This window comes from Propithecus coquereli, unplaced genomic scaffold, assembly GCF_000956105.1.
Source record: "Propithecus coquereli isolate 6110/MARCELLA unplaced genomic scaffold, Pcoq_1.0 Scaffold212, whole genome shotgun sequence".
In the NCBI taxonomy this organism is placed as follows: Eukaryota; Metazoa; Chordata; class Mammalia; order Primates; family Indriidae; genus Propithecus; species Propithecus coquereli.
In genome coordinates, this window is record NW_012146301.1 from 631,356 (window position 1) to 654,019 (window position 22,664).

The following is a 22,664-nucleotide window of genomic DNA, read 5'->3' on the forward strand; positions in this document are numbered from 1 at the left end:
TCCCTGAAGTCTTCTGAAGTGCCTTCTCTCTCTCTCTCTCACACACACACACACAGCAGGTGCCCCGTCCTCTGAAGAGTCACGTTTCAAGGAGAGTATACAAAGTAAGTGTTATAAAATTTATTCGTGTAAGCATTCAGACATTTTTAGGTGGGAAAGATGATATGCAGATTCCACTACAAGGTACAACAGAAAATCGTACTGGAAAGGACGGTACATCTGGCGCAGACCAGCAGTGGCACGATTCCAAACAAATGTTAGACGAGAGCGCTTCATTGGGGAGAAACCAAAGATAATAATTTAAAGCTTCATGAGGCAAGATATGTTCCAATTTAAAACACTAAGAAATAGTACCATCAATGAAAAAGGAAATCAACTTCTAAGTGTACCAAAAGGGTGGTAAGGGCAAACGAGGAAAATTTGCATTTGTTGAGGTACAAATAGGAGTGTTCCATAAGAGGGGCATTAATTATTATTAATGACAAACCCTGCAAATACAAAATAAAACCCAAATCACTGGTCACATAATTCAAAATTTACATGTAATAAAGGCAAGGCAATAGACTCAAGTCATGGCCTGTCAAATATTTACTCCACTGACATTATCTACAGAAGCACTTGGCCAATTTGTACACAGTGATTCCTTATGCACGCCGAAAGAGTTTCCGTAAAAATGACACTATATACAAATCTGTACACCGATCCACCAGAGCGATTCTCCATCTCCCGGGGGGAGTTGTCAACTTAAAGCAGGATACCTGAGGTTTCATGTCTGTAGTTGCCTTATCATAATCCCAAATATACATTTCAGGGTTTCTGTTTGTAAAGACACTTTCCTTGAATATGTGCACTATGGTTAAAATTAAAAACAAGAGTAATAAAATAAAATGATCGCTCAAAGGAGCTGACCCTTCCCCACCCCATCTGAGAGACTTCATCTGGCTGTGCCACAGGAGGACCGTGTGTCCCAGACAGGCGCCCGCGGCTTTGGGGGTGGCCCCTCCATGGCGCGCCTCTTCAGCAGAGTCAGCAAAGGCTCTCGTTGACTTTTAAAGAGAAGGAGGATGAAGAAGAAAAAAGAAAAAAAACAAAACCCCAAATGCCAAAGGATTTCAGTGGGATGAGGTTCCTCCACCACTCAGAGAATATCTAGGGGAAAAACAGAGAAACAGAAGTAAATAAACATTATTTCTCTAACCCCCATGCAAAATTTCAAATAATAACCCAAATCTTCACTTTTATAGGAAATCTCAACTCATAAAAAAAAAAGTAAGTGGAGGAAAAATCAATGGGTTAATAAATCTTTTATATAAAGAACTCAAAGATTAAGAAAATTTTCAGAATTCCAACACAAAACTTTAGAGCATGTGTGAGAATGTGTTCGACCATCCTGAAGAGATGTGAATAAAACGGTAAATGATACCTTTACTTATAATCAATTTTTAAAATTGAAAATCTATAATACCAGATGCCACAGTAAGGGTCTAGGGATGCATATACATTACTAATATGTGCAGGATACCCTTTTTGGCCACAAAAATATTGATGTAGTCAAAGTAATTCATTTCCTACAATTACTTCAGAAATATGGTCCAAAGGACAATGTATTTGCACAAAGATGTCTCTCAGGGCTTTTTATAATTATAATACCCAACAGTAGAGAAACAGTTAAGTAAATTATGCAAACTGAAACTACTACAGATTAAAAATTGCAATTACCTATATTTAAGCAATATAAAAAATATACACAAATTAATGAGTATATATAAAATTGCAGGTCAAGTATCACTTATCCTAAACATGTGGGACCAAAAGTGTTTCTGATTTCGGAATTGGGAATATTTGCATGATACTTACTAGTTGAGCATCTCCCAAGTCCAAAATGTCCTGCTGACCATTCCCTCTGAGCCTCATGTGGATGCTTAAAAAGTTTTAGATTTTGGAACATTTCAGATTTGGGATGTTCAACCTGTATGTGTGCTCTCTCATAGTTTACATGCACAATTTCTCAATCCTAAATAATACAGAGTGTCTAAAAAATTATATAAACAATCACATCTTCACTATAATTTGCAGGTAGGTAAGAAAATTGAGTAAGTTTATGACATATATAACAGAAAGCAATACATCAAATGATGATGATGATGATAATGAACAAGCTGGAGTGGGTGACATCATGGGTAATTTCTCTCTCTTTCAAAAATTCGACAATACTGTCTTGATTTAGAATACAAAAAAGGGTGTAGGTGGCCCCCTCATGGCCAAGATTCCCTCTGGCATCTCAAAACTGACCAATTCAGGTCCCGGAGGTGGCTGACGATGATATAATGGGACTCATCTCAAACATTCCAATCTAGAGCTCCTCTTTTAAGGCATTCAAAATACTTGGCACTATTCCAGACAACAAAGTTACATAAGATCCTCTTAAAGCATGCTTTAGCCACAAAATCCTAAGACTCAAATTTCAAGAACTATTATATAAATGACTAAATCGTGGGATGAGCTGATATCACACAAAAGAATCCAAACATTAATTCAAACTGAGAGAGTCAGAAAGGCTTCAAAAATGTTTCAGACAAGAGTCTGTTCTCATTTTTTCTGGGGTCATCCACTGAAAGAACACATTTGGGAGCAAAACCAGTAAGAAGTCGTCCAACCAACAGCCCCTGTGGTTTTGTGTCCTATCAGTGGCGAACGTACAGAAGAGCTTCTGGAGCATTTCGGGAGAAAAGGAGGCCACGGCCAAGGCTGATGGGAGAAGATAAGGACCCCAACACTTGGGCCATCTGAGCGCTGAGGAAGAGGAGGATGCACTCGTCACCAAGAGAAGAAAGCAAGACAGAAGGGTCTTGAGACAAGAAGAAAGAATGTGAACTCAGCATCTCTACCCTATCACTGGAAACTAAAATTTTAACAACAACACAGACACAGGGTAGTTACAGAGTTGGGCTCCGGTAAATGTGGAAAACCCCAGCCACAAACGCCTAGTGAGCCCCTGAAATTTGCTGAGTCTGAATTGAGATGCACTGTTAAGTGTAAAACACACACTGCATTTCAATGACTTAGTACCAAAAAAAGAATGTAAAAGATCTTTTTGATAACTGTATTGATTACATGTTGAAATGACAGCACTTTGGATGTAGCAGGTTTAAAAATATATTATTAAAACTAATTTTACTTCTTTATAATTTTGTTATTATGGCTCCTAGAAAATTTAAAATTCTATGTAGGGCCCCCATTATATTTCTGTTGGACAGCATGGTACAGATAACTTGCATTAACAACTAAAGGAAAAGGAACAGAGAAATAAGGGGGCCCTGAAACTGGGAAACATGGACCCATCAAATATGCACAGTCCACACAATCTATGCTCTGAAACTGCTGAGGAAATCAAGTCACATATAGCAAGAATTCATAACAATTTCAGGTGATTCTGGACAATGTGGTAAGTATCAGATCTTAAAGTTACACCACAAAAACACAAAACAAAACCCCAAACAAGACAATAACAATACCTCCAGTTTCTGGTTTAGTCTTATTTGCTTTTTGGGGGGAGCGGGGGTGGGGGGGAGTGGGGGAGGAGACAGAGTCTTGCTCTGTCGCCCCAGGCAGAGTGTGCCGTCATAGCTCACGGCAACCTCGGATTCCTGGGCTCAAGCGATCCTCCTGCCTCAGCCTCCCCAGCAGCTGGGACTACAGGCATGTGCCACAACACTGGGCTAATTTTTCTTTTTTTCTCTCTCTCAGTAGAGACGGGGTCTCACTCTTGTTCAAGCTGTCTCGAACACCTGAGCTCAAGCGATCCTCCTGCCTCAGCCTCCCACATGCTCTTTTTAATGAGAAATAAATGCCATTGGAATGAGGTATGAAGCAATACCAAGTTTCTTTGAAAAATCAAAAAGTTTGTGTTTGGGTGAGCATATGGGTGACTTTTTATTATATTTTCCTTTACCCCTGTAATTTGTTATATTGCTTTTAGTATTAAAGATGTGTGGAGGGGAGGATCACCCAAGAAGATCATTGATTCCTTCAGTTGCCTCAAAATTGGGGTGAGTGTGGTGGCTCACGCCTCTAATCCCCGCACTTTGGGAGGCTGAGGCGAGAGGACTGCTTGAGGTCAGGTATTCAAGATCAGCCTGAGCAACACAGCGACACCCAATCTCTACAAAAAAAATCTAAAAAATTAGCCAGGCATGCTGGTGTGCGCCTGTAGTCCCAGGAAGCTAAAAAGGAAGGACCACTTGAGCCCGGGAGTTCAAGGCTGCAGTGAGCTATGATTGCACCATTGTATGCCGGCCTGGGCAACAGAGTGAGACCCTGTCTCAAAAAAAAATCAAAGGCAGCCTAGTAAACCATTTTTCTTTTTCATCCAAAACTCTAAAGCAACTTATAAAGTTGAAATGTCTTTCACTAACGGACTTGAGTTCAAGAGAATAAACGTGAAGTGTCAGACCTCAGGTTTCCTCCTGATGTCCCCATTTAGAAAAGAAACATCACAGGACAGCAGGTAGCCCTATGATCATCACTTCCAAGTGGCAAAAGGGACCCCCATGTGCCCCAAAACTTCATGTGCTGTTAAGTGGCAACCTCGGAAAGACCTAGAAATGCTCCTTATTATCACCGAGGCTCGGCCCTCCTGGGGAAGGGACGTTAGGTGAGACCCTGGAAGATGACTGTCAAAGCAATGGCACACCTGGTCCCCTGCCCCTGGGGTGTGGAAGGGAGCCCAGTCGCAAATCACCCATGGTTACAGAGCAGCTGGCTGGCACAACTCCAGTCCCCAAGCACCACCAAACAACTGCATCTATGCTGGGATGGCTGTCAGTAGTGGCTTCCTTTCACACAGACACTCCTAGAAGGCTCAGGTACTCACCTCCACTTCTCACCTGGAGCATGAGGGCTACGAGGCAGGGACAGGAGCTCCCTGCAGGCTGGCGCAGACCAGCCCCTCCCAACAAGGCCTCTGGGCACGACACACTCTGCTGATCCAGGAAAGAACAGGCCTGTGCCCATTCTCGTTGCATTCCCTGAGCCAAAACACCTGGCATTCTTGAACACTTAACTTTGAGGCCTAAAACCAAATGGACGGTGACACACATTTGGCTCAGGACCATCACTCTCTGGCTAGTTATTAGGCTGCATAATTAAGGACAGACATATTTTAAAGCCATCCTATATTTCTGTGGCAAGAGCTACAAGTGCACAATGCCGTGTTCCCTTCCAGTAGTTTCCAGGTTCATAACATTAATTCATAGAATCCCATAATTCAGAACAAAAGTCTTCTCTAGCTTGATTCTGCTTCAACCCTGAGACCTAGAAGACAACAGGAATACACGGACCAAGAACGAAGCACCAAGCTGATAAACTGACTTTACATGTGGGAAAGTCTCCCCACAACCAGCCCGACAAAGCCCAGGGCAGTTACCTCTGGAGCCGCTGCACGAGCTGGGCCACCATGGTGTCGGAGATGCCAGGGCATGCCTCTTCCGCCAGGTAGATGGCCCTTCGCAGCTCTTCTATGGACCCCATGTTCCCTCCACACGCCTGGCTCTGCTCCTTCAACTGAAAACACAAACAGGAAGAACGGCGTGATGCACAGGGGACGACGACTGAGGAGCACTCTTCATAAGGAGCGACGCGGCGTGCGGGTCACGACACGACCCCAGTCGCAGGGAGCCTGGGCAGCAGCTTCAGCTCGGCTGCTGGGCGACTTCAGGTTCCCTTGGATGAAAAGCTGCTCAAATGCTCTGAGAACCATGTGTACAGACAGGGCCGGGTCAGACCAAAGTCACTCTCTAGGCCAGAGCAGAGGCTACGGGCTTTCATGCACCTTTTCCCAATCTGATTGTGATAGTCTGTCTTCTCCATGTTCTTTTTCCGTTTCAACCTTAATCTTGTACCAGAAAAGCAATTTCAAAGCCCATCAGAAATTCTTCTGGTTTCAACAGGAAGATGCAGTGTGCACCATCAAAGCTCAGCGTCTTGAGTTAATGGGTTGGTGCTACAACTCCAGAAAACAGTCTCTGTGATCCAGAGAGCTGTCAAAATCGTTGATTTCAAGTAAATAAGTGGGAGCCTTAAATTCTGGGAATCCACAACATCCCTCCTGGCACCTCTGCTTCCCGAGGAATCACAACAGTGTCTCCCGGCCCCGCCCTTGGTTCAAGGCCAACTCTGTCTCTTTGTGGAATGCACCCACGTGAACTGTGGAAACAAGAGCTGCTCAAGACATGGCACGGCTCAGGATTAACATGTCTCCAGAGGCCGCCCGATGGTGGCTGCAGAGGGGACAGGCACCAGCTCCTCCTCGGGAGGGCCCCTCCTCAATTTCACCTTTTAAGAAACAGCTCATAGGCCGGGCGCGGTGGCTCACGCCTGTAATCCTAGCTCTCTGGGAGGCCGAGGCGGGCGGATTGTTTGAGCTCAGGAGTTCGAAACCAGCCTGAGCAAGAGCGAGACCCCATCTCTACCAAAAATAGAAAGAAATTAATTGGACAGCTAAAAATATACAGAAAAAATTAGCCGGGCATGGTGGCGCATGCCTGTAGTCCCAGCTACTCGGGAGGCTGAGGCAGAAGGATCGCTTGAGCCCAGGAGTTTGAGGTTGCTGTGAGCTAGGCTGACGCCACGGCACTCACTCTAGCCCGGGCAACAGAGCGAGACTCTGTCTCAAAAAAAAAAAAAAAGAAAGAAAGAAAGAAATAGCTCATAAAACGTTCAGCTTTGGCTCTTCAGGCTGTTGTGAAGAACACTGTCATCCAGAGTCAATCTCACCCTAAAAGCCATGACTTCTCTCTCCGCTACTGAAGGGACAGATGGAGGAGGGACTGGCGAGGTCTGATGTGGAGGGATCGACGGGGACCATAAACATCTGTCCTCATGCTCCTGCTCGTCACAGGCCACACAGCTAACCTTACACAGTCACTTGTGTTTATCAAGGACCCTCAGTCACTTCACAGCATTTGCAAGTCCGAGGAGAGCAATCTGCCATCGACCTCTCCCCTGCCGCCCCGTGCCTTGTACCTACGCCTAGACGAAGGGACAAGCAGGGCAGGGGGCGGCCCTGGGAGGGCGGTGTGTGGAGGCCCTGCGCTGGGCGTGCTCTGCCACCGATGTCAGGCAGCAACCTGGGCATGCGCTCCCTGAGAAACAGCAGGGGACACCACGCCCGCCTCAGTGCCCTCATCTGTAAATGCAGGGACAATGACCCTTCCTGTGAGCTTATCACATTAAACACTTTGAGTTCTAGGTCATCAAATATTACCAGTAATAAAAACATAGAAAAAGATGCCTAAGTTTACCTTTCTTCAGTTAGCTGGGCAAATCCAGGCTCTTATCGCACTGAGGATTAATTTGGAATAGGTTCTTAATAACAATTTCAATGGTTTCTTCATGAGCCCAATAAAAAATACACAACGCTAGGCAGATGAGAAAATCTACACATTCCCCGACCACGCTGGCTGATCCCATTAAAGCAGCCACTGGCAGGATCCTAGGAGAGCAACCAACACCTAAAAAACCCCAAGGGCCAAGCTCTCAGGCAAAGTGACAAAAAGCAAAATGGCATCTTACGGACACCTGGGAGAGCACAGGCACCTGGAAAAGTCAGCCTTGGCCATAGCCAGAAAGCAGCACGCAGGGGCCTCGCAGGTACCCTGCAGTTTCCATCTGAAACTATCAGTTGTTTCCAACCACAATAACGCTGCAGGTGAGGCCTTAGGCTGCAGACATGGCCCTCCTCCCACCAGGCCCTAAATCTGCCAGGTTGAAGCCCCTAGATGAGCCCATGAGGGCAGCTTCTGATGAGGGAAATGGGCCAAGGCTCAGGGGAAGGGCTGGGAAGAGGTGCTGGCAGGACCACGACTGGCCAGGGCTACCGAGCTGGGTGACAAGAGTGCAAGCCCAACGGAGGCCAGGGAATGAGCTCGCAAAGCGCCCCTGAAACAGCCACTGGGGAAAGCCACCCAGAGAGGCCCGGACCACCACACGAACAGAAGGTGCGGACGGCACCCCCACTGAATTACCTTCAAGGCAGCCTGAGCCAGGAAGGGAATGCAAGGGATGGGGGGGGGGTTCCCCACCCTATTTCCAAATGAGCTACTTACTAACCAGATGAAGGATAATTTTCATTCTTACAAAACTTACTCTTGAAAATATCTCAAAATGCAGTATGCAAACAGCCCTCTCTGGGAGGCAGGGAGGGCAGAGGGGATGGGCACACAGAGGTCAGCACGGGACGGCCCAGCCCTGGGCGCTGAGTGGGACTGCAGGACACAGGCAGCACCATGGGAGACACGAGGACTCAAGGGAACCATGTGTCTCCTCAGAAATAAACATCTACTTTTCACAGGGCCATAAATCTGTCTGAGGCAAAGAGATCAGGCCACACCCAATCAGATTTGGCAGAAAGCAGCCCATGGGAAGCTGGAAGTCGCCCTGATGACACATGGATGTGGCGCTGGGTCACCGACGTTGCTCTGTGCACTTTAGGCTGTTGGCAGAGCAGGCATCTCCCCAGGAACCCTGACAGAGATGTCCCCAGGGACAGCAGGAGGCCACGCTCAAAAGGGAGCATCCAATGCCAAACCTTCCGGGAGGCACCTGCGGGTCCCTAAACACACCTCTGCCAGCCTGTCTCGAGGCCCAGCACCCACTGGAACTGCCTCCGTGGAAGCAGTGCCTGCCAACCCTGCCCACCACTCCCGAAACAGCCGGGCAGGTCTCTTACCTCCGCAAACAGAGGAGAAATAATTGTAGATAAACACTGAGAGAAAGGCCTCTTTGGGATGTCTTTCATCTTGGGAGAGAGAAAAAAAGGGTCATCAGAAACAGTTAACATTCACGTCGGCAGTAATACAATAAACCTCAGATCTGGGCTATCAAAGCATAAAGGCCGATTCTACCACCTCACCCTGAGGAAACGTTCCCTGTGTGCTCTAATATCTAGATGAAGGAGACTATTTTACTGTCTCTCACTAGACTTCAAAGTTTAGTCTGCAGTGACAGGCAAAACCCACACAGCTGGGAGACCAGTGTCTAGGTCCTGCATGGAAAGGGACCGTGTGGGCGTGGGCTGTGCCAGCTGCAAGGTTGCGCTATCTATGTGAAAGCACTTTACTAATGAAACCCTGCAAGAGGAAATCAGAGTGAAGTTGGCTGTTCCAGGTGGCTGTTGCATAACAGAGGCCTAGTTCCTACTTTTGCGACTTCAGTCTGAATGCTTATCGCTTATCCACTTATCAAGGCGGCACTTGTAGGGTCACCAGGGGACAGCCATCAGTCTGCCTGCCTGAGGGAAATGACATCACTATGCAGTTGAAGATCCTAAAAATATAGCTTTTCATAAATTTAAATGGGCATAAAACCAATTAATCAAAATTAAGTTTAACGTAAACACAAGCCATACATTTACCTATAAGGTCCATAAAACTCAATCTGAAAATTATGATACATATGGACAGTCCCCAGTATGCAGAACAGACAGAGTCCCGCACACGTGAAACCTCACTCCAGGCCCAACTCCCATCCCACGGCCACAGCAGGGCTGAGGAGAGCAAAATGCGGCACCACAGAACACACCGGTGTCCCAAGCCTCAGGTCTGAAGTTTTGGATGATCTTTTGATCTGTCAATCCCCCAACTGCAAAATTCCATGACAGGCTGCCATGAGCCAAGCTCCAAACAGAAGTGACTCCAAAACATCCCTGACTGATGACAAGCATTGGTCATTTTAGGACGAGTGATTGTACCTTATTTCTTTCTAAGTCCGACGGCTGAAGAGCTCCATTCTCCAGATTCTTGGGATCCTTCTCTCGGATGGTGAAGATCCAGTCCCCAGAGTCGCTGCCGCCGGATGCTTGGCCATCTGTTTCCCTGAACACAGAGACCCAGGTGAATGCCATCAGCACACGCACTGGCTCTGAGGGGACTGAGACCTCCTGGGGGTGCCAGCTGGGGGCCCACTGTCCAGCCCTGCCTCCCACCTCATGGAGAGAGACCATCAAACACAGTTCCAGTAACTTCCCACTGTGCCAGGGCATCTCCACCAAACCTCCTCCTACTGACGTGAAAAGAGGCAGCCCTTCCATTGGAGGACAATCTCTCCCCTTCTTGGGGCTCAGCTCCCCTCCCACCAGGCTCCCATCCCCAGTGAGGCACGTGCTGCCTCACCTCTCTCAGCCAGTCTTCAGATGTGCCACCGGCACTCACTGCCGCCATCTGGCACCTTCCACTCACTTCGAAACCCACTCGCATCCCTCCACGTGCTCCCTCGCACATTGCTGGATGAGTAAGGCCCTGGTCAGCCCACACTTGCTTCAACCTCAGTGACCCTGCTGCTTGCTGATCATCCCCGCCTGTGGCCTGGCTGTGGCTGCACCACCTACCACCCATCGGGCCACACTTTTTCCCTCCCGTTCACAGCTGCAGCTCTTCTTCCTCTGCATACAGCCCTCGACAATACTATTCCTTCTCATGGCTCCAAAGACCTTCAAGAGAGCAGTGACCTCTAAGCCTGTCTTGTCTGCCTAGCTGTCTTACCTGAACTGCACACCTCGAAGCCACTTTAAGCTGGACATTTCCTGGACGTCCTGGAAGCACCTCAGACTTGAACACAGCCCGCATCACACTCAGCTTCCTCATCACTGCAAGGCCACCCTGACACGCTGCGGAAGCCAGAACGCCTTCCCCTCCTTTGCCCTGATCCATCACTACATCCCTAGCTCTCAAAACCTCTCTCTAATCTCTTTATCTCGTCATTCTTGGTGCTACCACCCTAATCTCCCAATGGCATGACCTCAACAACTTCTGGAGTCAGCGATCTCAACCTTGGCTCTAAAACACAATCATGTGGGGACTTTGAAAAACCACTTTGGGTCTCATCCCTGGAAATCCTATTCAACTGGCCTGAAGTGTGGACCTGGGCCGTGGGCCAACACTGACTCATGCCGTGGTGTGCAGGAGAACAGGTGAGTCCCCAGCCTGGACTTCTAGACACGAAGCTTGCCCATCCGCTTCCTTCCTCCCTCATGACCAAGCGGTCAAGCCGTCCCCACCCTCCCTGCCGAATGGATCCAGCCCCACTTCTCCTCTCCAGAAAAAGGAATTCCCTCATGCTCTACTCAAAACCAGTTTTCAGGAAGTAACTTCCTGGTATAGAGCTTGTACAATGCCTAGCATGTACCAGAACGCTCATGGAATCACAAAAACATGCATTTCTAGTCAAAAATATATTTAAAGCTGTGTCATCTGATCAGTATTTTAAGAGAAGGAAATATAATGAAGAAAAAAAAAATAACAGGTCTAGTTCTCTATGCACAGTTCTATCACACAGATCTACTAGAAGAAACTCTCCTGACAACCTCAAGAGGCCACATAGGCCCAGACTGTGACTAACAAGAACCACTGTCAAGCTGAATTCTCTTAAACACACAAACAAAACTGCCTCCCAAACAAGAGGCGAGAAGCAGCAGGTCCCTCTCACGCAAGCACACGCGCAGCTCAGGCAGGGCCGGCTTACGTGTCTGACTCTTCAGAGCTCGAGTCGTCGTGGCTCTGCTCGGCCTTCCACCTCTTGTACCTGTCGATGAGCTCGGTCAAGTAGGATGTTTTCTTTGCATTGCGTATTATAAACTTGTGCTTTAGTAACTCTTTAGCAGTGGGTCTCTGGAAAAACATATACCCCCAAAATAGTATCAAATGAAGTTCATTCTTCATTTTACTCTATTCCAACCTAAAGGACAGGCTTCTGCCACAGTAACACGGTAAGACTGAGTTCCACGTCAAAGCTTTTTTCCCTAAGACTTCTCCTAAGACCAGTCACTCAGTACCTGTGACTGGGACTCCTGGCATTAGAGGACATGACATTTAGTTTGCAATGGGACCCTTAACCTTCCTCAGGTAATAGTCCAATGAAAGCAAGAGAACATCCCTCAGAAAAACATATTTACATAGAAAATTTTGCATAGAACTTCACAGGGATCATGGAAACAAGCTTATCTCCTAGTTTTATAAAAGACTTTATGACATAGGCTGGCAAAAGAGAAAATACATGTCCAGTGTCTCACTTTGGTAACTTTCTGTACTAATGTTTGGCTATACCCAAAAACATAATAAAATAAATATGTTAATTTGGAATCATCCAAAAGAAATGGGAAAGGAGCCAGGAGCTGCCCTTTGTCTGCTGAAAAGACACCTGTGTTCTCTTAGCCATCTAGAAAGGCTGGTTTCCAGGCCTGTCCCTTCCCTTGTGCCTGAGCTGAGGACTGTTCCACGCCATGTGCTCAGTAGGCCACAGCCCAGCGGCACATTCTGAACTTGCCAAGAGCTTCGTCCTGAGGGTGGCAAACCTAATCTCAGGGAGCGTGCTTCCCAGGGAAACCCGGCACAGCCCAAACGGGAATAGGTAGCAGCAACACCCAAACGAGAGTTAGACCAAGTTCCCGTATACTCCAAATTACTAAAGCTATATTAACCAGAGCCAGGCCTCTTTCTCGAGTTCACACTTGTGAAAAACCTGGTCACCTCAGGTATTTCTCCCTCCCTGTCCACGTAACTGTGAGACTCCAAATATCCCAGAGGTGCTCATATTCGGCTTTGCATCGTCTCCTCAGGAGGCTGGGGTGGAGATGTGCGAGCTGGGGAACAAGCCGACACTAGAAATGTTTTCCATGGGAAGACATGCACGTGGGTGGGTGTAGCTTTCTAGGTGCGGTGCACTGTGCCCAGAACATCATGATAAAATAAAATTCGGAGCATCGTAGGCACCGGAACAATACCCACCACCACTGTCAGTGCCTGGTGCATTAATCGAACCCTGACTTGGTGATCTCGGGCTGCTTCCCCTAGAGGTGCTTACAAAATGCTGCATTCCCCATTTAATTCCTTGACCATATTAGAAAACTACCCATTTTTAGCTAACAGTTAATAAAAAGGGGTGTCGCTTGGCCTTTAGCTAACTCTGCTACAAACTGAGGAACAAAACAAGGATGTACGGTGCCATGTGCAACACCAAGATACAGAGATAGCTTTCAAAGAAACGTTCTAATTCAGAGAGAAAATGAGGTAAAGCTATATGGCTCTGCCAGAGTCCGTTAAAAATAAAAAAAGAAAGTAGGAAGGAAGAGGAGGGTGGCTCTCTTTTTCAAAAAAAATCTTTTGTTTCCTAACACACACCACCTGGAAACTGACAACATTCACTTTAAAGACACATTTAGCCTTTAGGTTTCAGGCTAGCCTTTACCATTACTAAAAACAGCGTGAGAGTTTATGGCCTGGTCCTCCACAAATATTAAAAATTTATGATTCCACATACAATATTAAGAATATTCTTCTGACTCAATAAGGTATGAGATGCTAGAAAATATATAAGAAAATAAATAGGCTTTTAATCAAAAATAACAAGAAAACTGTATTTGCAATTCAAAGAAATCAATCACACTCACTTAGAAAAAGGAAACTAAATGACATCATGAAGACACCTGAATAGTGATTAAAGAAATTCCAACTTAAACTAAGTCAGGCCACACGTGATGAGATACACGTGACGAGATGCCCGCTCGGACCCCGTGCAACTTACAAAGCTCGGCTCCTTATTCAAACAGGCCTCCACGAACTCCTTGAGAGGTTTACTATAGTTTCCTTCCAGCGTTGGTGGGTTGTTCTTTGGAATGAGGAATAAAACCTTCATGGGGTGTAGCTCGGAATGCGGTGGCTCCCCTTTCGCAAGCTCTATAGCTGTTATGCCCAGGGACCAAATGTCTGCCTGCAACAACAAAAGCATCTTTAGAAACACCAAGTAGGAATAAATTCAAATAAATATACTTAGAAAAAAATGATAACATGTCTCAATATACTTCTGAGATTTTGAAAAAGATAATTATTTTTAACTGATTTAATGAAAAACAGAAGCTCTCAGTATTCAAATTAGCAACAACAGGAGAAAGTTTAACACGCGCATCTTCCACCTCTACGCTGAAGCTGGCCATGTGAGCACTGACTCCTATGCACCTACTGTTGCATGGTTAGCTGTTCACGTGGAGCCCTTGAGCCAGGACAGGCAACAGAGGTGAGCAGAGAGGATGAGTGGGGAGTGGGGGACGCCCGCAAGTCACCCCTGAAGAGTGCTTAGAACCAAATGCATCTTTGAGGTCAAGAGCAGGCATCTTGGTGTCAGACACTTGCGTTTAAATGCCAGTTCTACAATCAAAGTCCTGCGACATCAGACCAAACAGCTGACGTCTAGGGCTTGTTTCCCTCATCTATAAAATCAAGGCGGTGGGGAGGGGGGTGGAACGCGTAAGGTGCCTTACACAGCACTTAAAACTTTTACAAAAATCTGATTATGAAAATGTTTAAACATACACAGAAGTGGAGAGTGCTAATATAATGTACCCCCAAATACCCATCACATGAATTTAATGATTATTAACATTCGGCCATATAGGCTTTGTCTTTTTGTTGCCATGGTATAATTTAGAGTAAATCAAAGCTGTCATGACAGTTTTCCTGAGTACTTCAGTACGCCAATAAGGACTTCTTACTACATATCAATGCCTAAAATTAACAATAATTCCTTAAATATCATGTAATAATTATTAAATGTTCTCAACTGTTCAAAAAAAGTCTTTCCGTGGTTTATCTGAATCAGGATCCAAACAAGGTCCACAGGTTGCAACTGAGCATTAGGCTGCCTAAGGCTGTCCTAACCCAGAATGGTCCACTCCCCAATCTCCCCAGCACCATCAACTTGAAGAAGAAATACGTCCCAAATTCTGGATTGGTTTGGTGGTTTCTTCCTGGTGTCATTTAATGTGTTTCTATAGCTCTTGTATTTCCTGTCAAATGTCCTATAAGTTAATTAAATCTAGAGGCTCGGTTAGAGTCACTGTTGGCAGGAGTCATGTGGCCCCACACGGTGCCACCTGGTGTCCAGCTGCCCGACCCCCTCCTGCCCAGCACACAGTGTGGCAAAAAGTGACCACTCAGGCAAACGAACTCCTTGAACGTGTAACGTAAACAAAAAGAGCAGGGCGATCTTAGAGGGATCTCATAGTTAATGAGACTTTGTCGGCATCTGACGCCAACCCCAAGAATAGCACAGAAGCCAAAACGAAGCAGGACTACACAGGCTGGCAAAGGAGGACTCGAGGGACTGGGGTGGAGAACAAGCCTTGGCCCAGTGCAGCTTTTCCCGTCGTGCACTATAAATCCATCATTATTCCAAGAAATTAAGTTAACCTAATAAATCTCTCTCACACTCTACAGCAAGAAAATAGAGATGCTAAAGCATGGTTTAGGTGACCACAGGACCCAGACATTTCTCAACCTTTAATAACCTGGAGAGGACTGACTCACTGGCCATGTTCCCACCGTGGGAATGATGCCTGCCGTACATTCCATTTTCTTCTCTTCTCAGTGAAGTTGGAAATAGCTGTCAGCAAGACCTGTTCTATATTCTTTGTACTAAAATCTTACGCTGAAAGGATCAGTCTTCCTGAAAAACCTGGTATTAAAAGTAATATTCCTATTTTCCTTCCCTCTACCACTTGGACATCCTGCTTATTTTGCATGTGCATTATCTTAAGAATCAGCAGAAATGTGATTTATTCCAGAATCCTTCGCCCCCAGGAGGAGGAAGATGGGTGCAGGGGAGCACATGGGTAGGGAGCACCCAGAACCGGCAGTGGCAGGAGGAGGGAGAAAGAAGCACAGAGGCGGCAAATGCCACTCCCGCAGGGCAGCGGGGCTTCACACAGCCACTAACAGCCACTTGTGCTCTGAAGTGCCACCCATCTGCCTAAACCAGGGTTTCGTTACAACTGCTGCTGTTTGCAAAGCCTGCTGCCTCCTAGCCGCACAGATCCTGGGCCTTTTCATTTTTCTGGATACATGACAGTTGTACACATGTATAATATACATGTGATATACATGCATACAGTGTATAATGATCAAATTTGGGTAATTAGGATATCCCTCACCTCAAACATTGATCATTTCTTTGTGTTGGGAACATTCCAAATGTTCTCTTTTAGCTATTTTGAAATACACAATAAATTACCATTAACCATGGTCGCCCCATTATGCTACCGAACACTCGATCTTATTCCTTCTACTTAATGGTATTTTCCAGATGGTCTCTGACAGACTCACCTCCATACCTCCAAGCACCTTGAAACCAGCTCAACACACCCAGTACCAAGGAGGCCTGGGCGGAGGAGGGTCTCTGCTGACAGTCTCTCAGGTGACAAGCTTGCACTGATTTCACTCCGAGGCCCAAGGACGGTAAGCAGACAGGCAGCAAGCACCAAGGAGTGAGCACCTGCTTCCACATGCCAACACATACCCACCCCATGAAGTCAATGGAGAAAACCCCTTCTAAGCCCCGCCCAGACCCAACCCAAGCATCATCATCCCGGCTCCTCCTAGGAGGGTGGCCAGAACAGCACCATCAAGACAAACCGTGGGCCATCTGCCCAGGCAGCCAAGCCGGGGGCCTGAGGGACACTCGGTTCCTCGGGACCCCTCTGTGGGCCCTCCTTAATCAATCCAGCCAGGTGCTGGGTGTGTGGTTCCTGAGCACTCGGTGCCCTCGTTCCCTCCTGCCTCTGGTCTAGTTGAGAGCAACCCCCTTATCCCCAGGACTTCTGTGGGGGCTCTCACATGGTCTTTCTGCCTGCTGGCTCCCCCAAGACATCTAACGCCCTGCTGACTCATCTGGAAAACCCAGGCTGGCACTTGAATGAATGGCAAACAATCTAACATACAAATCAAAAGCCACAAAAATATCCAAGCTTGTTAAAACCAATGCCACTTCTAGAAATCTATCCTAAATAAATGTTAAATTTGGAAAATGGTTTGTGCTACCCAAAATATTCAACAGCAGCATTCCTTAGGTGCAAGCTCAGCAGAACAATTAAGTTGCTGTGGCACATTAACTCAATGAAGCATCATGGACTCAACAACAATGCGCTGATAGAGACTCTTACAGATGTAATTGAGTTTGTCTACTGCTGCCTCTGGGAAACATGGCATCAGATTAAAACCTTGTGTCTGAGTTCTAAAATCAAAGTTATGTGGGGAAGGGCAGTCATATACCAAAGCAATTAGAACTGAGGTATAAGAAGCTCATTACCTGCCATTTGGGAAAGATATAAAATCAGACATTAAGACACTGCTGACAGGGAAGACAAACAATGGTTTTTAATATAAGCCCCAGTCAAAAGTCACAACTGCAGATATTAATTGTGAACAGATCTTTTCCTACATGGAGCCTCCCAGGCAGCTCCTGCATGACCCCACGGGATCATCTGTTGCTGATGGCCGAGGACTCCCCTCAGCAATGGGGAGGAGAGGGGAACAACACCCAACACCCCAGATCCTCGCAATGTCTTGTTAAAGACAGTCAGCTGGCTACGCATCTGAAGACACAATATAATTTAAGTGATATAAAAAATTATGTATAAGAAATAAGTACAGAAGAAACCAGGATCAACTCCATAATCAAGAGGCAGAAGAAAACCGTGGACAACCCTAAATCACAGTTACAACTAATCAAAACAGAAATGAATTTAATACAAGCTATTTACTTCATTAGATGCAACATTTAGAAACACATTTGTAAGTGGCATCTAGAGGTATAAAAGATGTTTGTGATCACTAATAGCAACATGCGGTTGACCGAAATGGCCCCAAAGCCACTGCATGCTCAAGGAAAGCCTCCTGGCTCCTGGCTCACACCCTTCACCCATCTCCAGGGTTCATTCCTCCCAGCCAGGACTGGAGGTGATTTCTGATTCCACAGGCAGGGAGCAGGGGGGTAGGGTGGGCTCAGAGACAAGGAGGACAGTCACACACTGCAGCAGACAGGCTAACTTTGTGGACCCCAGCAAGCCACCAGCTAATCCCGCCATACTGTCATTCATCTTTGGCAATGTTTTTTTTTTTTTCCCATCAATGCATCACTTATTTCCACTTTTCACCATGGTTAGATTGCAAACAGTTATTTCAAAGATGAGTGGACACAAGAATGACTTGGCTCAAGCTTGGGTGGCAGATTTTTTTTTTCCTTTTTCGGCATTTTCCATATTATCACTAAAGAACATGCATGTACTGCCTTTGAGGTCAAAAAAGGGGAAAAGAATATTGATGCTGAGCTCACAGTGTCCTCAGGATGTCACTTCAGCATCCCTGGCCTCAATGCCTACCACACTCTCCACCACATCTATACTCCAAACACAAACGTCTCTCCTTTCTCGGCACCCCATCCTTCAAACACACTGGACTCAATCAGAACAACATGCCCTCGCCTTCGAGGGACTGAAAAGCCCCGTCTGTGATGCCATCCCCAGCTCCCCGACGTCCCTCATGGGAACCTTCTTGGGACTCCCTGCGTACCTGTGAGAGCACCGGACACCCAGCACCGTGACTGCTTGGTGAGTATGTAAATTGCTCAGCCCAGCAGTTGACTGACTGAGCACAGAGAAAGGGACAATGCCTTTACCCACATTCAACCCATTTGCTTACATACCATCGTGATAATCTTATAAAGAAAAAGAATTAAAGTTTTTCAGCCCAAGACCCTGCTCTAGTGTTGAAACCAAAGGCTTCTCTGCAGTACAGCAGAGTTATCTCCCTCAGCACCACCTTTAAAATGTGAGGGCTTCTTAAAACAAACCAAGCTTGCCTAAATCACCTTAAGATTACTAACAATGAAGGTTTCCTACAGCATATTGACAATCAAGACTTAATGCTGTGCTCAGATTGCCCCACGGATGCAGACACATTTGGAACTCCTGAGCAGTCCAAACAAATCACAAGAGGTCACAGACACTGGATCAAGAGGTCATTATGTTAAAGAAGGTTCTAAACAATCACAGAAAATGAAGGTGTATATTCCCTTTAGCTCAGTGGGTCGAAGACACTAGTGAGGTGGGTGTATCCCATTACTTTTCCCAACCTGCCCTTCGAGAATCAGCGCACGTACCCAAGATATAACTGCTGCGCACACACTCTCATAACCACCATGCAGAGCCCTAACACCGCTCAGTGTAAGGTCTTCTTTACCTGTAACGCAGAGACTAGTGGGGAAAATGCTTCCAAGCACATGCAAGAAAGAATGGAAGGGAGAACTGGAAAGAAGCCGAGTGAGTTGGTGCATCAGGAAACCAGAGCAGCCACCATCACTCCAGGGCACCTCAAAGAGCATTAGCTGCCCCCTCAGGCAAGCCAGTCCCTAAAAGGGTATTCCCAAAGCACCTCAGCAGAGCACCCTTTGCCAGGCCCTGCTAACCCAGAGCCACACCCAGTGGGGGAAAGGCGGAAATCTTATCCTTGCGGCCCCAGCCCCTGAAACTCTACTCTGATTACCTCAATACTGAGACACAGATGTGACCCTGACCTGCACATGCCACCGCTCCTGTCAGCACACCTAGAAGGTCAATTTCACATAAACATAATATATTCACGCATGGCTCCCAGTTAAGAGTTGTTTGGTATGATCCAAGCAAATGAAAGAACTTTTGACATAAATCAGAGCAAAAGATAGAGTAATAATAAAAGACCAACAAAACATGTGACCCATTTTCTCATACTATCTCCTCCCCAAACAAGCATGCACTCCGTCAGTGGGAGATAGCATCATTTAATCCACCCAGCAAGAATGCTGCATACCTACTGATCAGATCAGAGCCTTCTGATCTTGGCAAGAGCTCCAAGAAGGCTGGCAAAGCTTTCTATGATGCCCAAACACCACTTTCAGCAAACACCCAGAGAGGCCTTGCACTCAGAAGAAAGATGGAGAAGGCAGCCAGGTCAACTCCAAGAAAAATTCTAGGGTGAGTGGTGACAGGCAGAACTGAAAATGTAAGATCTGAGTCCTGAGTCACATGGTTGATCCGCTAATTTACTACAATGAATGAGAAGAGAATAAGCAGAGTGGCATAAACAGATTAGTTAAGAAATTTGGACTCTAGTCTCAGCCCTACCAAAACTAGGCAGATGAACTTTGATAAATGGGCCTCAGAGCTCAAAATAAGGAGAATGAACTAAATACTTAAAGTTCCTATCGAGTTCTAAAATTACACAACCCCAAGAAAAGGGCCAACAGCCAAAGTGGCTGCAGAGATTAGAAGCAGCTATGGAGGTGAAGCATCACACACAGGGCAAAGACACTCCCAAGCAGCAAACACGCCCAACACTAGCCAGCTCTGCTAGCTTGGAGATGGGGGATGAAAACCTACTTGTCACTTACTGGCCAGTGGCTACCAAGGCCATCAGTGTGCTTCCAGCCCTGAAGTCACAGCCACCACTACAATTCAACAGTGACATGGCCAGGTTCATCACTCCCGAGAAGGTCCACCTGCAACTTCAGCCACAACCTTAACACCTCTGTACTAGCCAATGGCTTACAACAGTGACCTTGGGTCCCAAGAGAAAGTTAACTCTATGCTTTGTGTACTGTGTTTAACAAGGTGGGACGTCTACTAAATACTGAGATGATTTCCATGTAAAAAGAAGAATCGATGTTTGGCCTGTAAATGTATCTGAGTTAAATATTTGTTTGCTTAGAAATTTTTGGCTCAAAAAAGCCAATTCTCTGAGGACCACAAGGCATTTTCACCATGTACAGGCTACCAAGACCAGACTGTGGGAGATGGAGTTAAATCAGAGATACAAGAGGCGGAGTCTCTAGGATTTTTAATCTGTACTAAAAAGTTTCATCAAGTTGGAGAACGACAGGGAAAAAATGAATGCAGGAAAAACTAGGAGAATATAACATATGACAAGTAAAAATAGTTGGAACAAAGGATTATGATTTTGTCTCATACTGACAAGGAGCCTCTGGGAATCACCATATCCTAATTGAGAACCAAAAATAATAAGACAGGAAGAATATGTACCAATCACTAAAAGCACTGTTCCTTCCCAACTCTGCTCTTACATTTCTGTGGACTCTTTTGCCATTTCTCTTGTGGGATCCTCCTCTCTACGTGCCTCTTAAATATCGCAGAGTCCTGTGCGCTTGGGCTTAACCTCCACCCGTGCCCAGACAGTGTCCTAACCCGTCCCTGCAGAAACACACCCAACCACCACCCTCCATTCCTCCCTGCCAACTTTTCACATCTCCTCCCTGTGTCCCACCAGCACCAAACATACATTATCTAAGCTAAAAAAAACTCAATAACAGTGGGCTGGAGAAATAAAGGGTATTAAATGATGCAGAAAGAGATAAGAAAACTGTTTTTAATCAAGGTTGGAGAATTACCTTCATGACCTACCTCGAGGTGCCAACTTCGTTCCAACCTGAAAAGGCTACAAAGGTTATAGAAAAGGGGGAGAACACCCTAGACCCAGGAAAGGCAAAGCGCTGACCCTCACCTTTGAGTCGTAGGCCGACTGTTTGATGACCTCGGGTGCCATCCAGAAAGGGGTGCCCACAAAGGTGTTCCTTTTGATCTGGGTGTCCGTCAGCTGGCCCGCCACACCGAAGTCAGCCAGCTTCACTTCGCCGTGCTCAGACAGCAGGACATTGGCGGCTGCAAAAGAAAGCCATGGGTGCCTCCAAACGTCACGTACTATGTACTGCTCTGTCCACCACCATTCAAGGACGTGTGTGTGTCTCTCCCCAGTTAGATCATGTGTCCAGTGAGAACAGGCACCAGGGGCTATGCGTTTTGTCAGACCCCCTCAAAGGCAGCCCAACCCAGGCAAGTTGAAGGTGCAGGACAAATTCCCTTGAGAAGTACAGTTTAACTCTACCACCTTAGGTATTTTAAAGAAATGAAAACAAGACATGCTCTTACCTTTAATATCTCTATGGATTTTCTTCTCTGAATGGAGATAATCAAGTCCTTTCAGTATTTCTCTTAATATAGTAGCGATCTGAGTTTCATCTAAAGGGCCAGGTTCTAACTAACAAGAAAAATAAATTATTAAAGTTAAATATCTTATGTAGTTTGAGATAAAAGAGACGGTTTCCATGTTAAATGGACAAGGATAATTAAAATCTAAAAACTTCTTCAATTAAAACAGGCATTTTGCCCCATCAAAATCTGTTAAAGGACCCTTTAAAAAGCAAAGAAGCAGAGTGGAGCCAGTGAGAAAGCCCTGAGTGGGCCACGCCTGTGGCCTCCAAGCTGGCCCGTGAAGAAAGGAGTCCCTGGAGGGATTTCAGCCCAGGAACAAACAGCCCAGAAACTCACAGCACACTCTAGGACATGGGGCAGCTGGGATCTGCCCTAACGTATTCCGTTTTCTTACCAGAAGGCTCATCCCTGGTAACCAAAAACACGAGTCGTTAAAAGGAGAAGGCCTGGGAGCCAACCACTCTCTGAGGCCACCCCTGCACCAGAATTTTCTTAATTTGTATTTTAAAGCTCCCAACTTGGGGGATGCAGCTGAAACAATTCCTAATAATTTGGGATTTGTTATATAACTATTATTATTTCTATTATTCCTGATGAGGTAATAACTGCCACAAAAACTTTTATTCTGAGAAATTCCAAAGAACTGTTACTATCGATTGTATAAAGCTGGAAGGAAGAAGTGGGGGTACGCAGAGCCCCAGTTAAAGGAAAAAAAGCCAGGTTGCTGAGCTCAGTTCGGACCGCAGAGGAAGCCCCGTCACCTGCAGGGTGGGGAGTCCATTGCAACTAAGGCTCACAGGTT

General features: G+C 46.2%; 1 protein-coding gene across 1 annotated transcript in view; it reads right to left on the reverse strand.

Annotated features, from left to right (window-relative positions):
- Positions 1-108: 108 nt before the first annotated feature.
- STK24 (serine/threonine kinase 24) overlaps positions 109-22,664 on the reverse strand; it is a 110,824-nt gene continuing 88,268 nt past the window's right edge. The window contains exons 4-11 of the mRNA XM_012644450.1: positions 21,800-21,908; positions 21,375-21,532; positions 13,576-13,761; positions 11,518-11,663; positions 9,749-9,872; positions 8,729-8,797; positions 5,426-5,562; positions 109-1,149 (exon numbers count right to left, since the gene is read on the reverse strand). Of these exons, the coding sequence (XP_012499904.1) occupies positions 1,113-1,149; positions 5,426-5,562; positions 8,729-8,797; positions 9,749-9,872; positions 11,518-11,663; positions 13,576-13,761; positions 21,375-21,532; positions 21,800-21,908 (966 nt within the window). The 3' untranslated portion in view covers positions 109-1,112. The remainder of the gene's footprint in view (positions 1,150-5,425; positions 5,563-8,728; positions 8,798-9,748; positions 9,873-11,517; positions 11,664-13,575; positions 13,762-21,374; positions 21,533-21,799; positions 21,909-22,664) is intronic.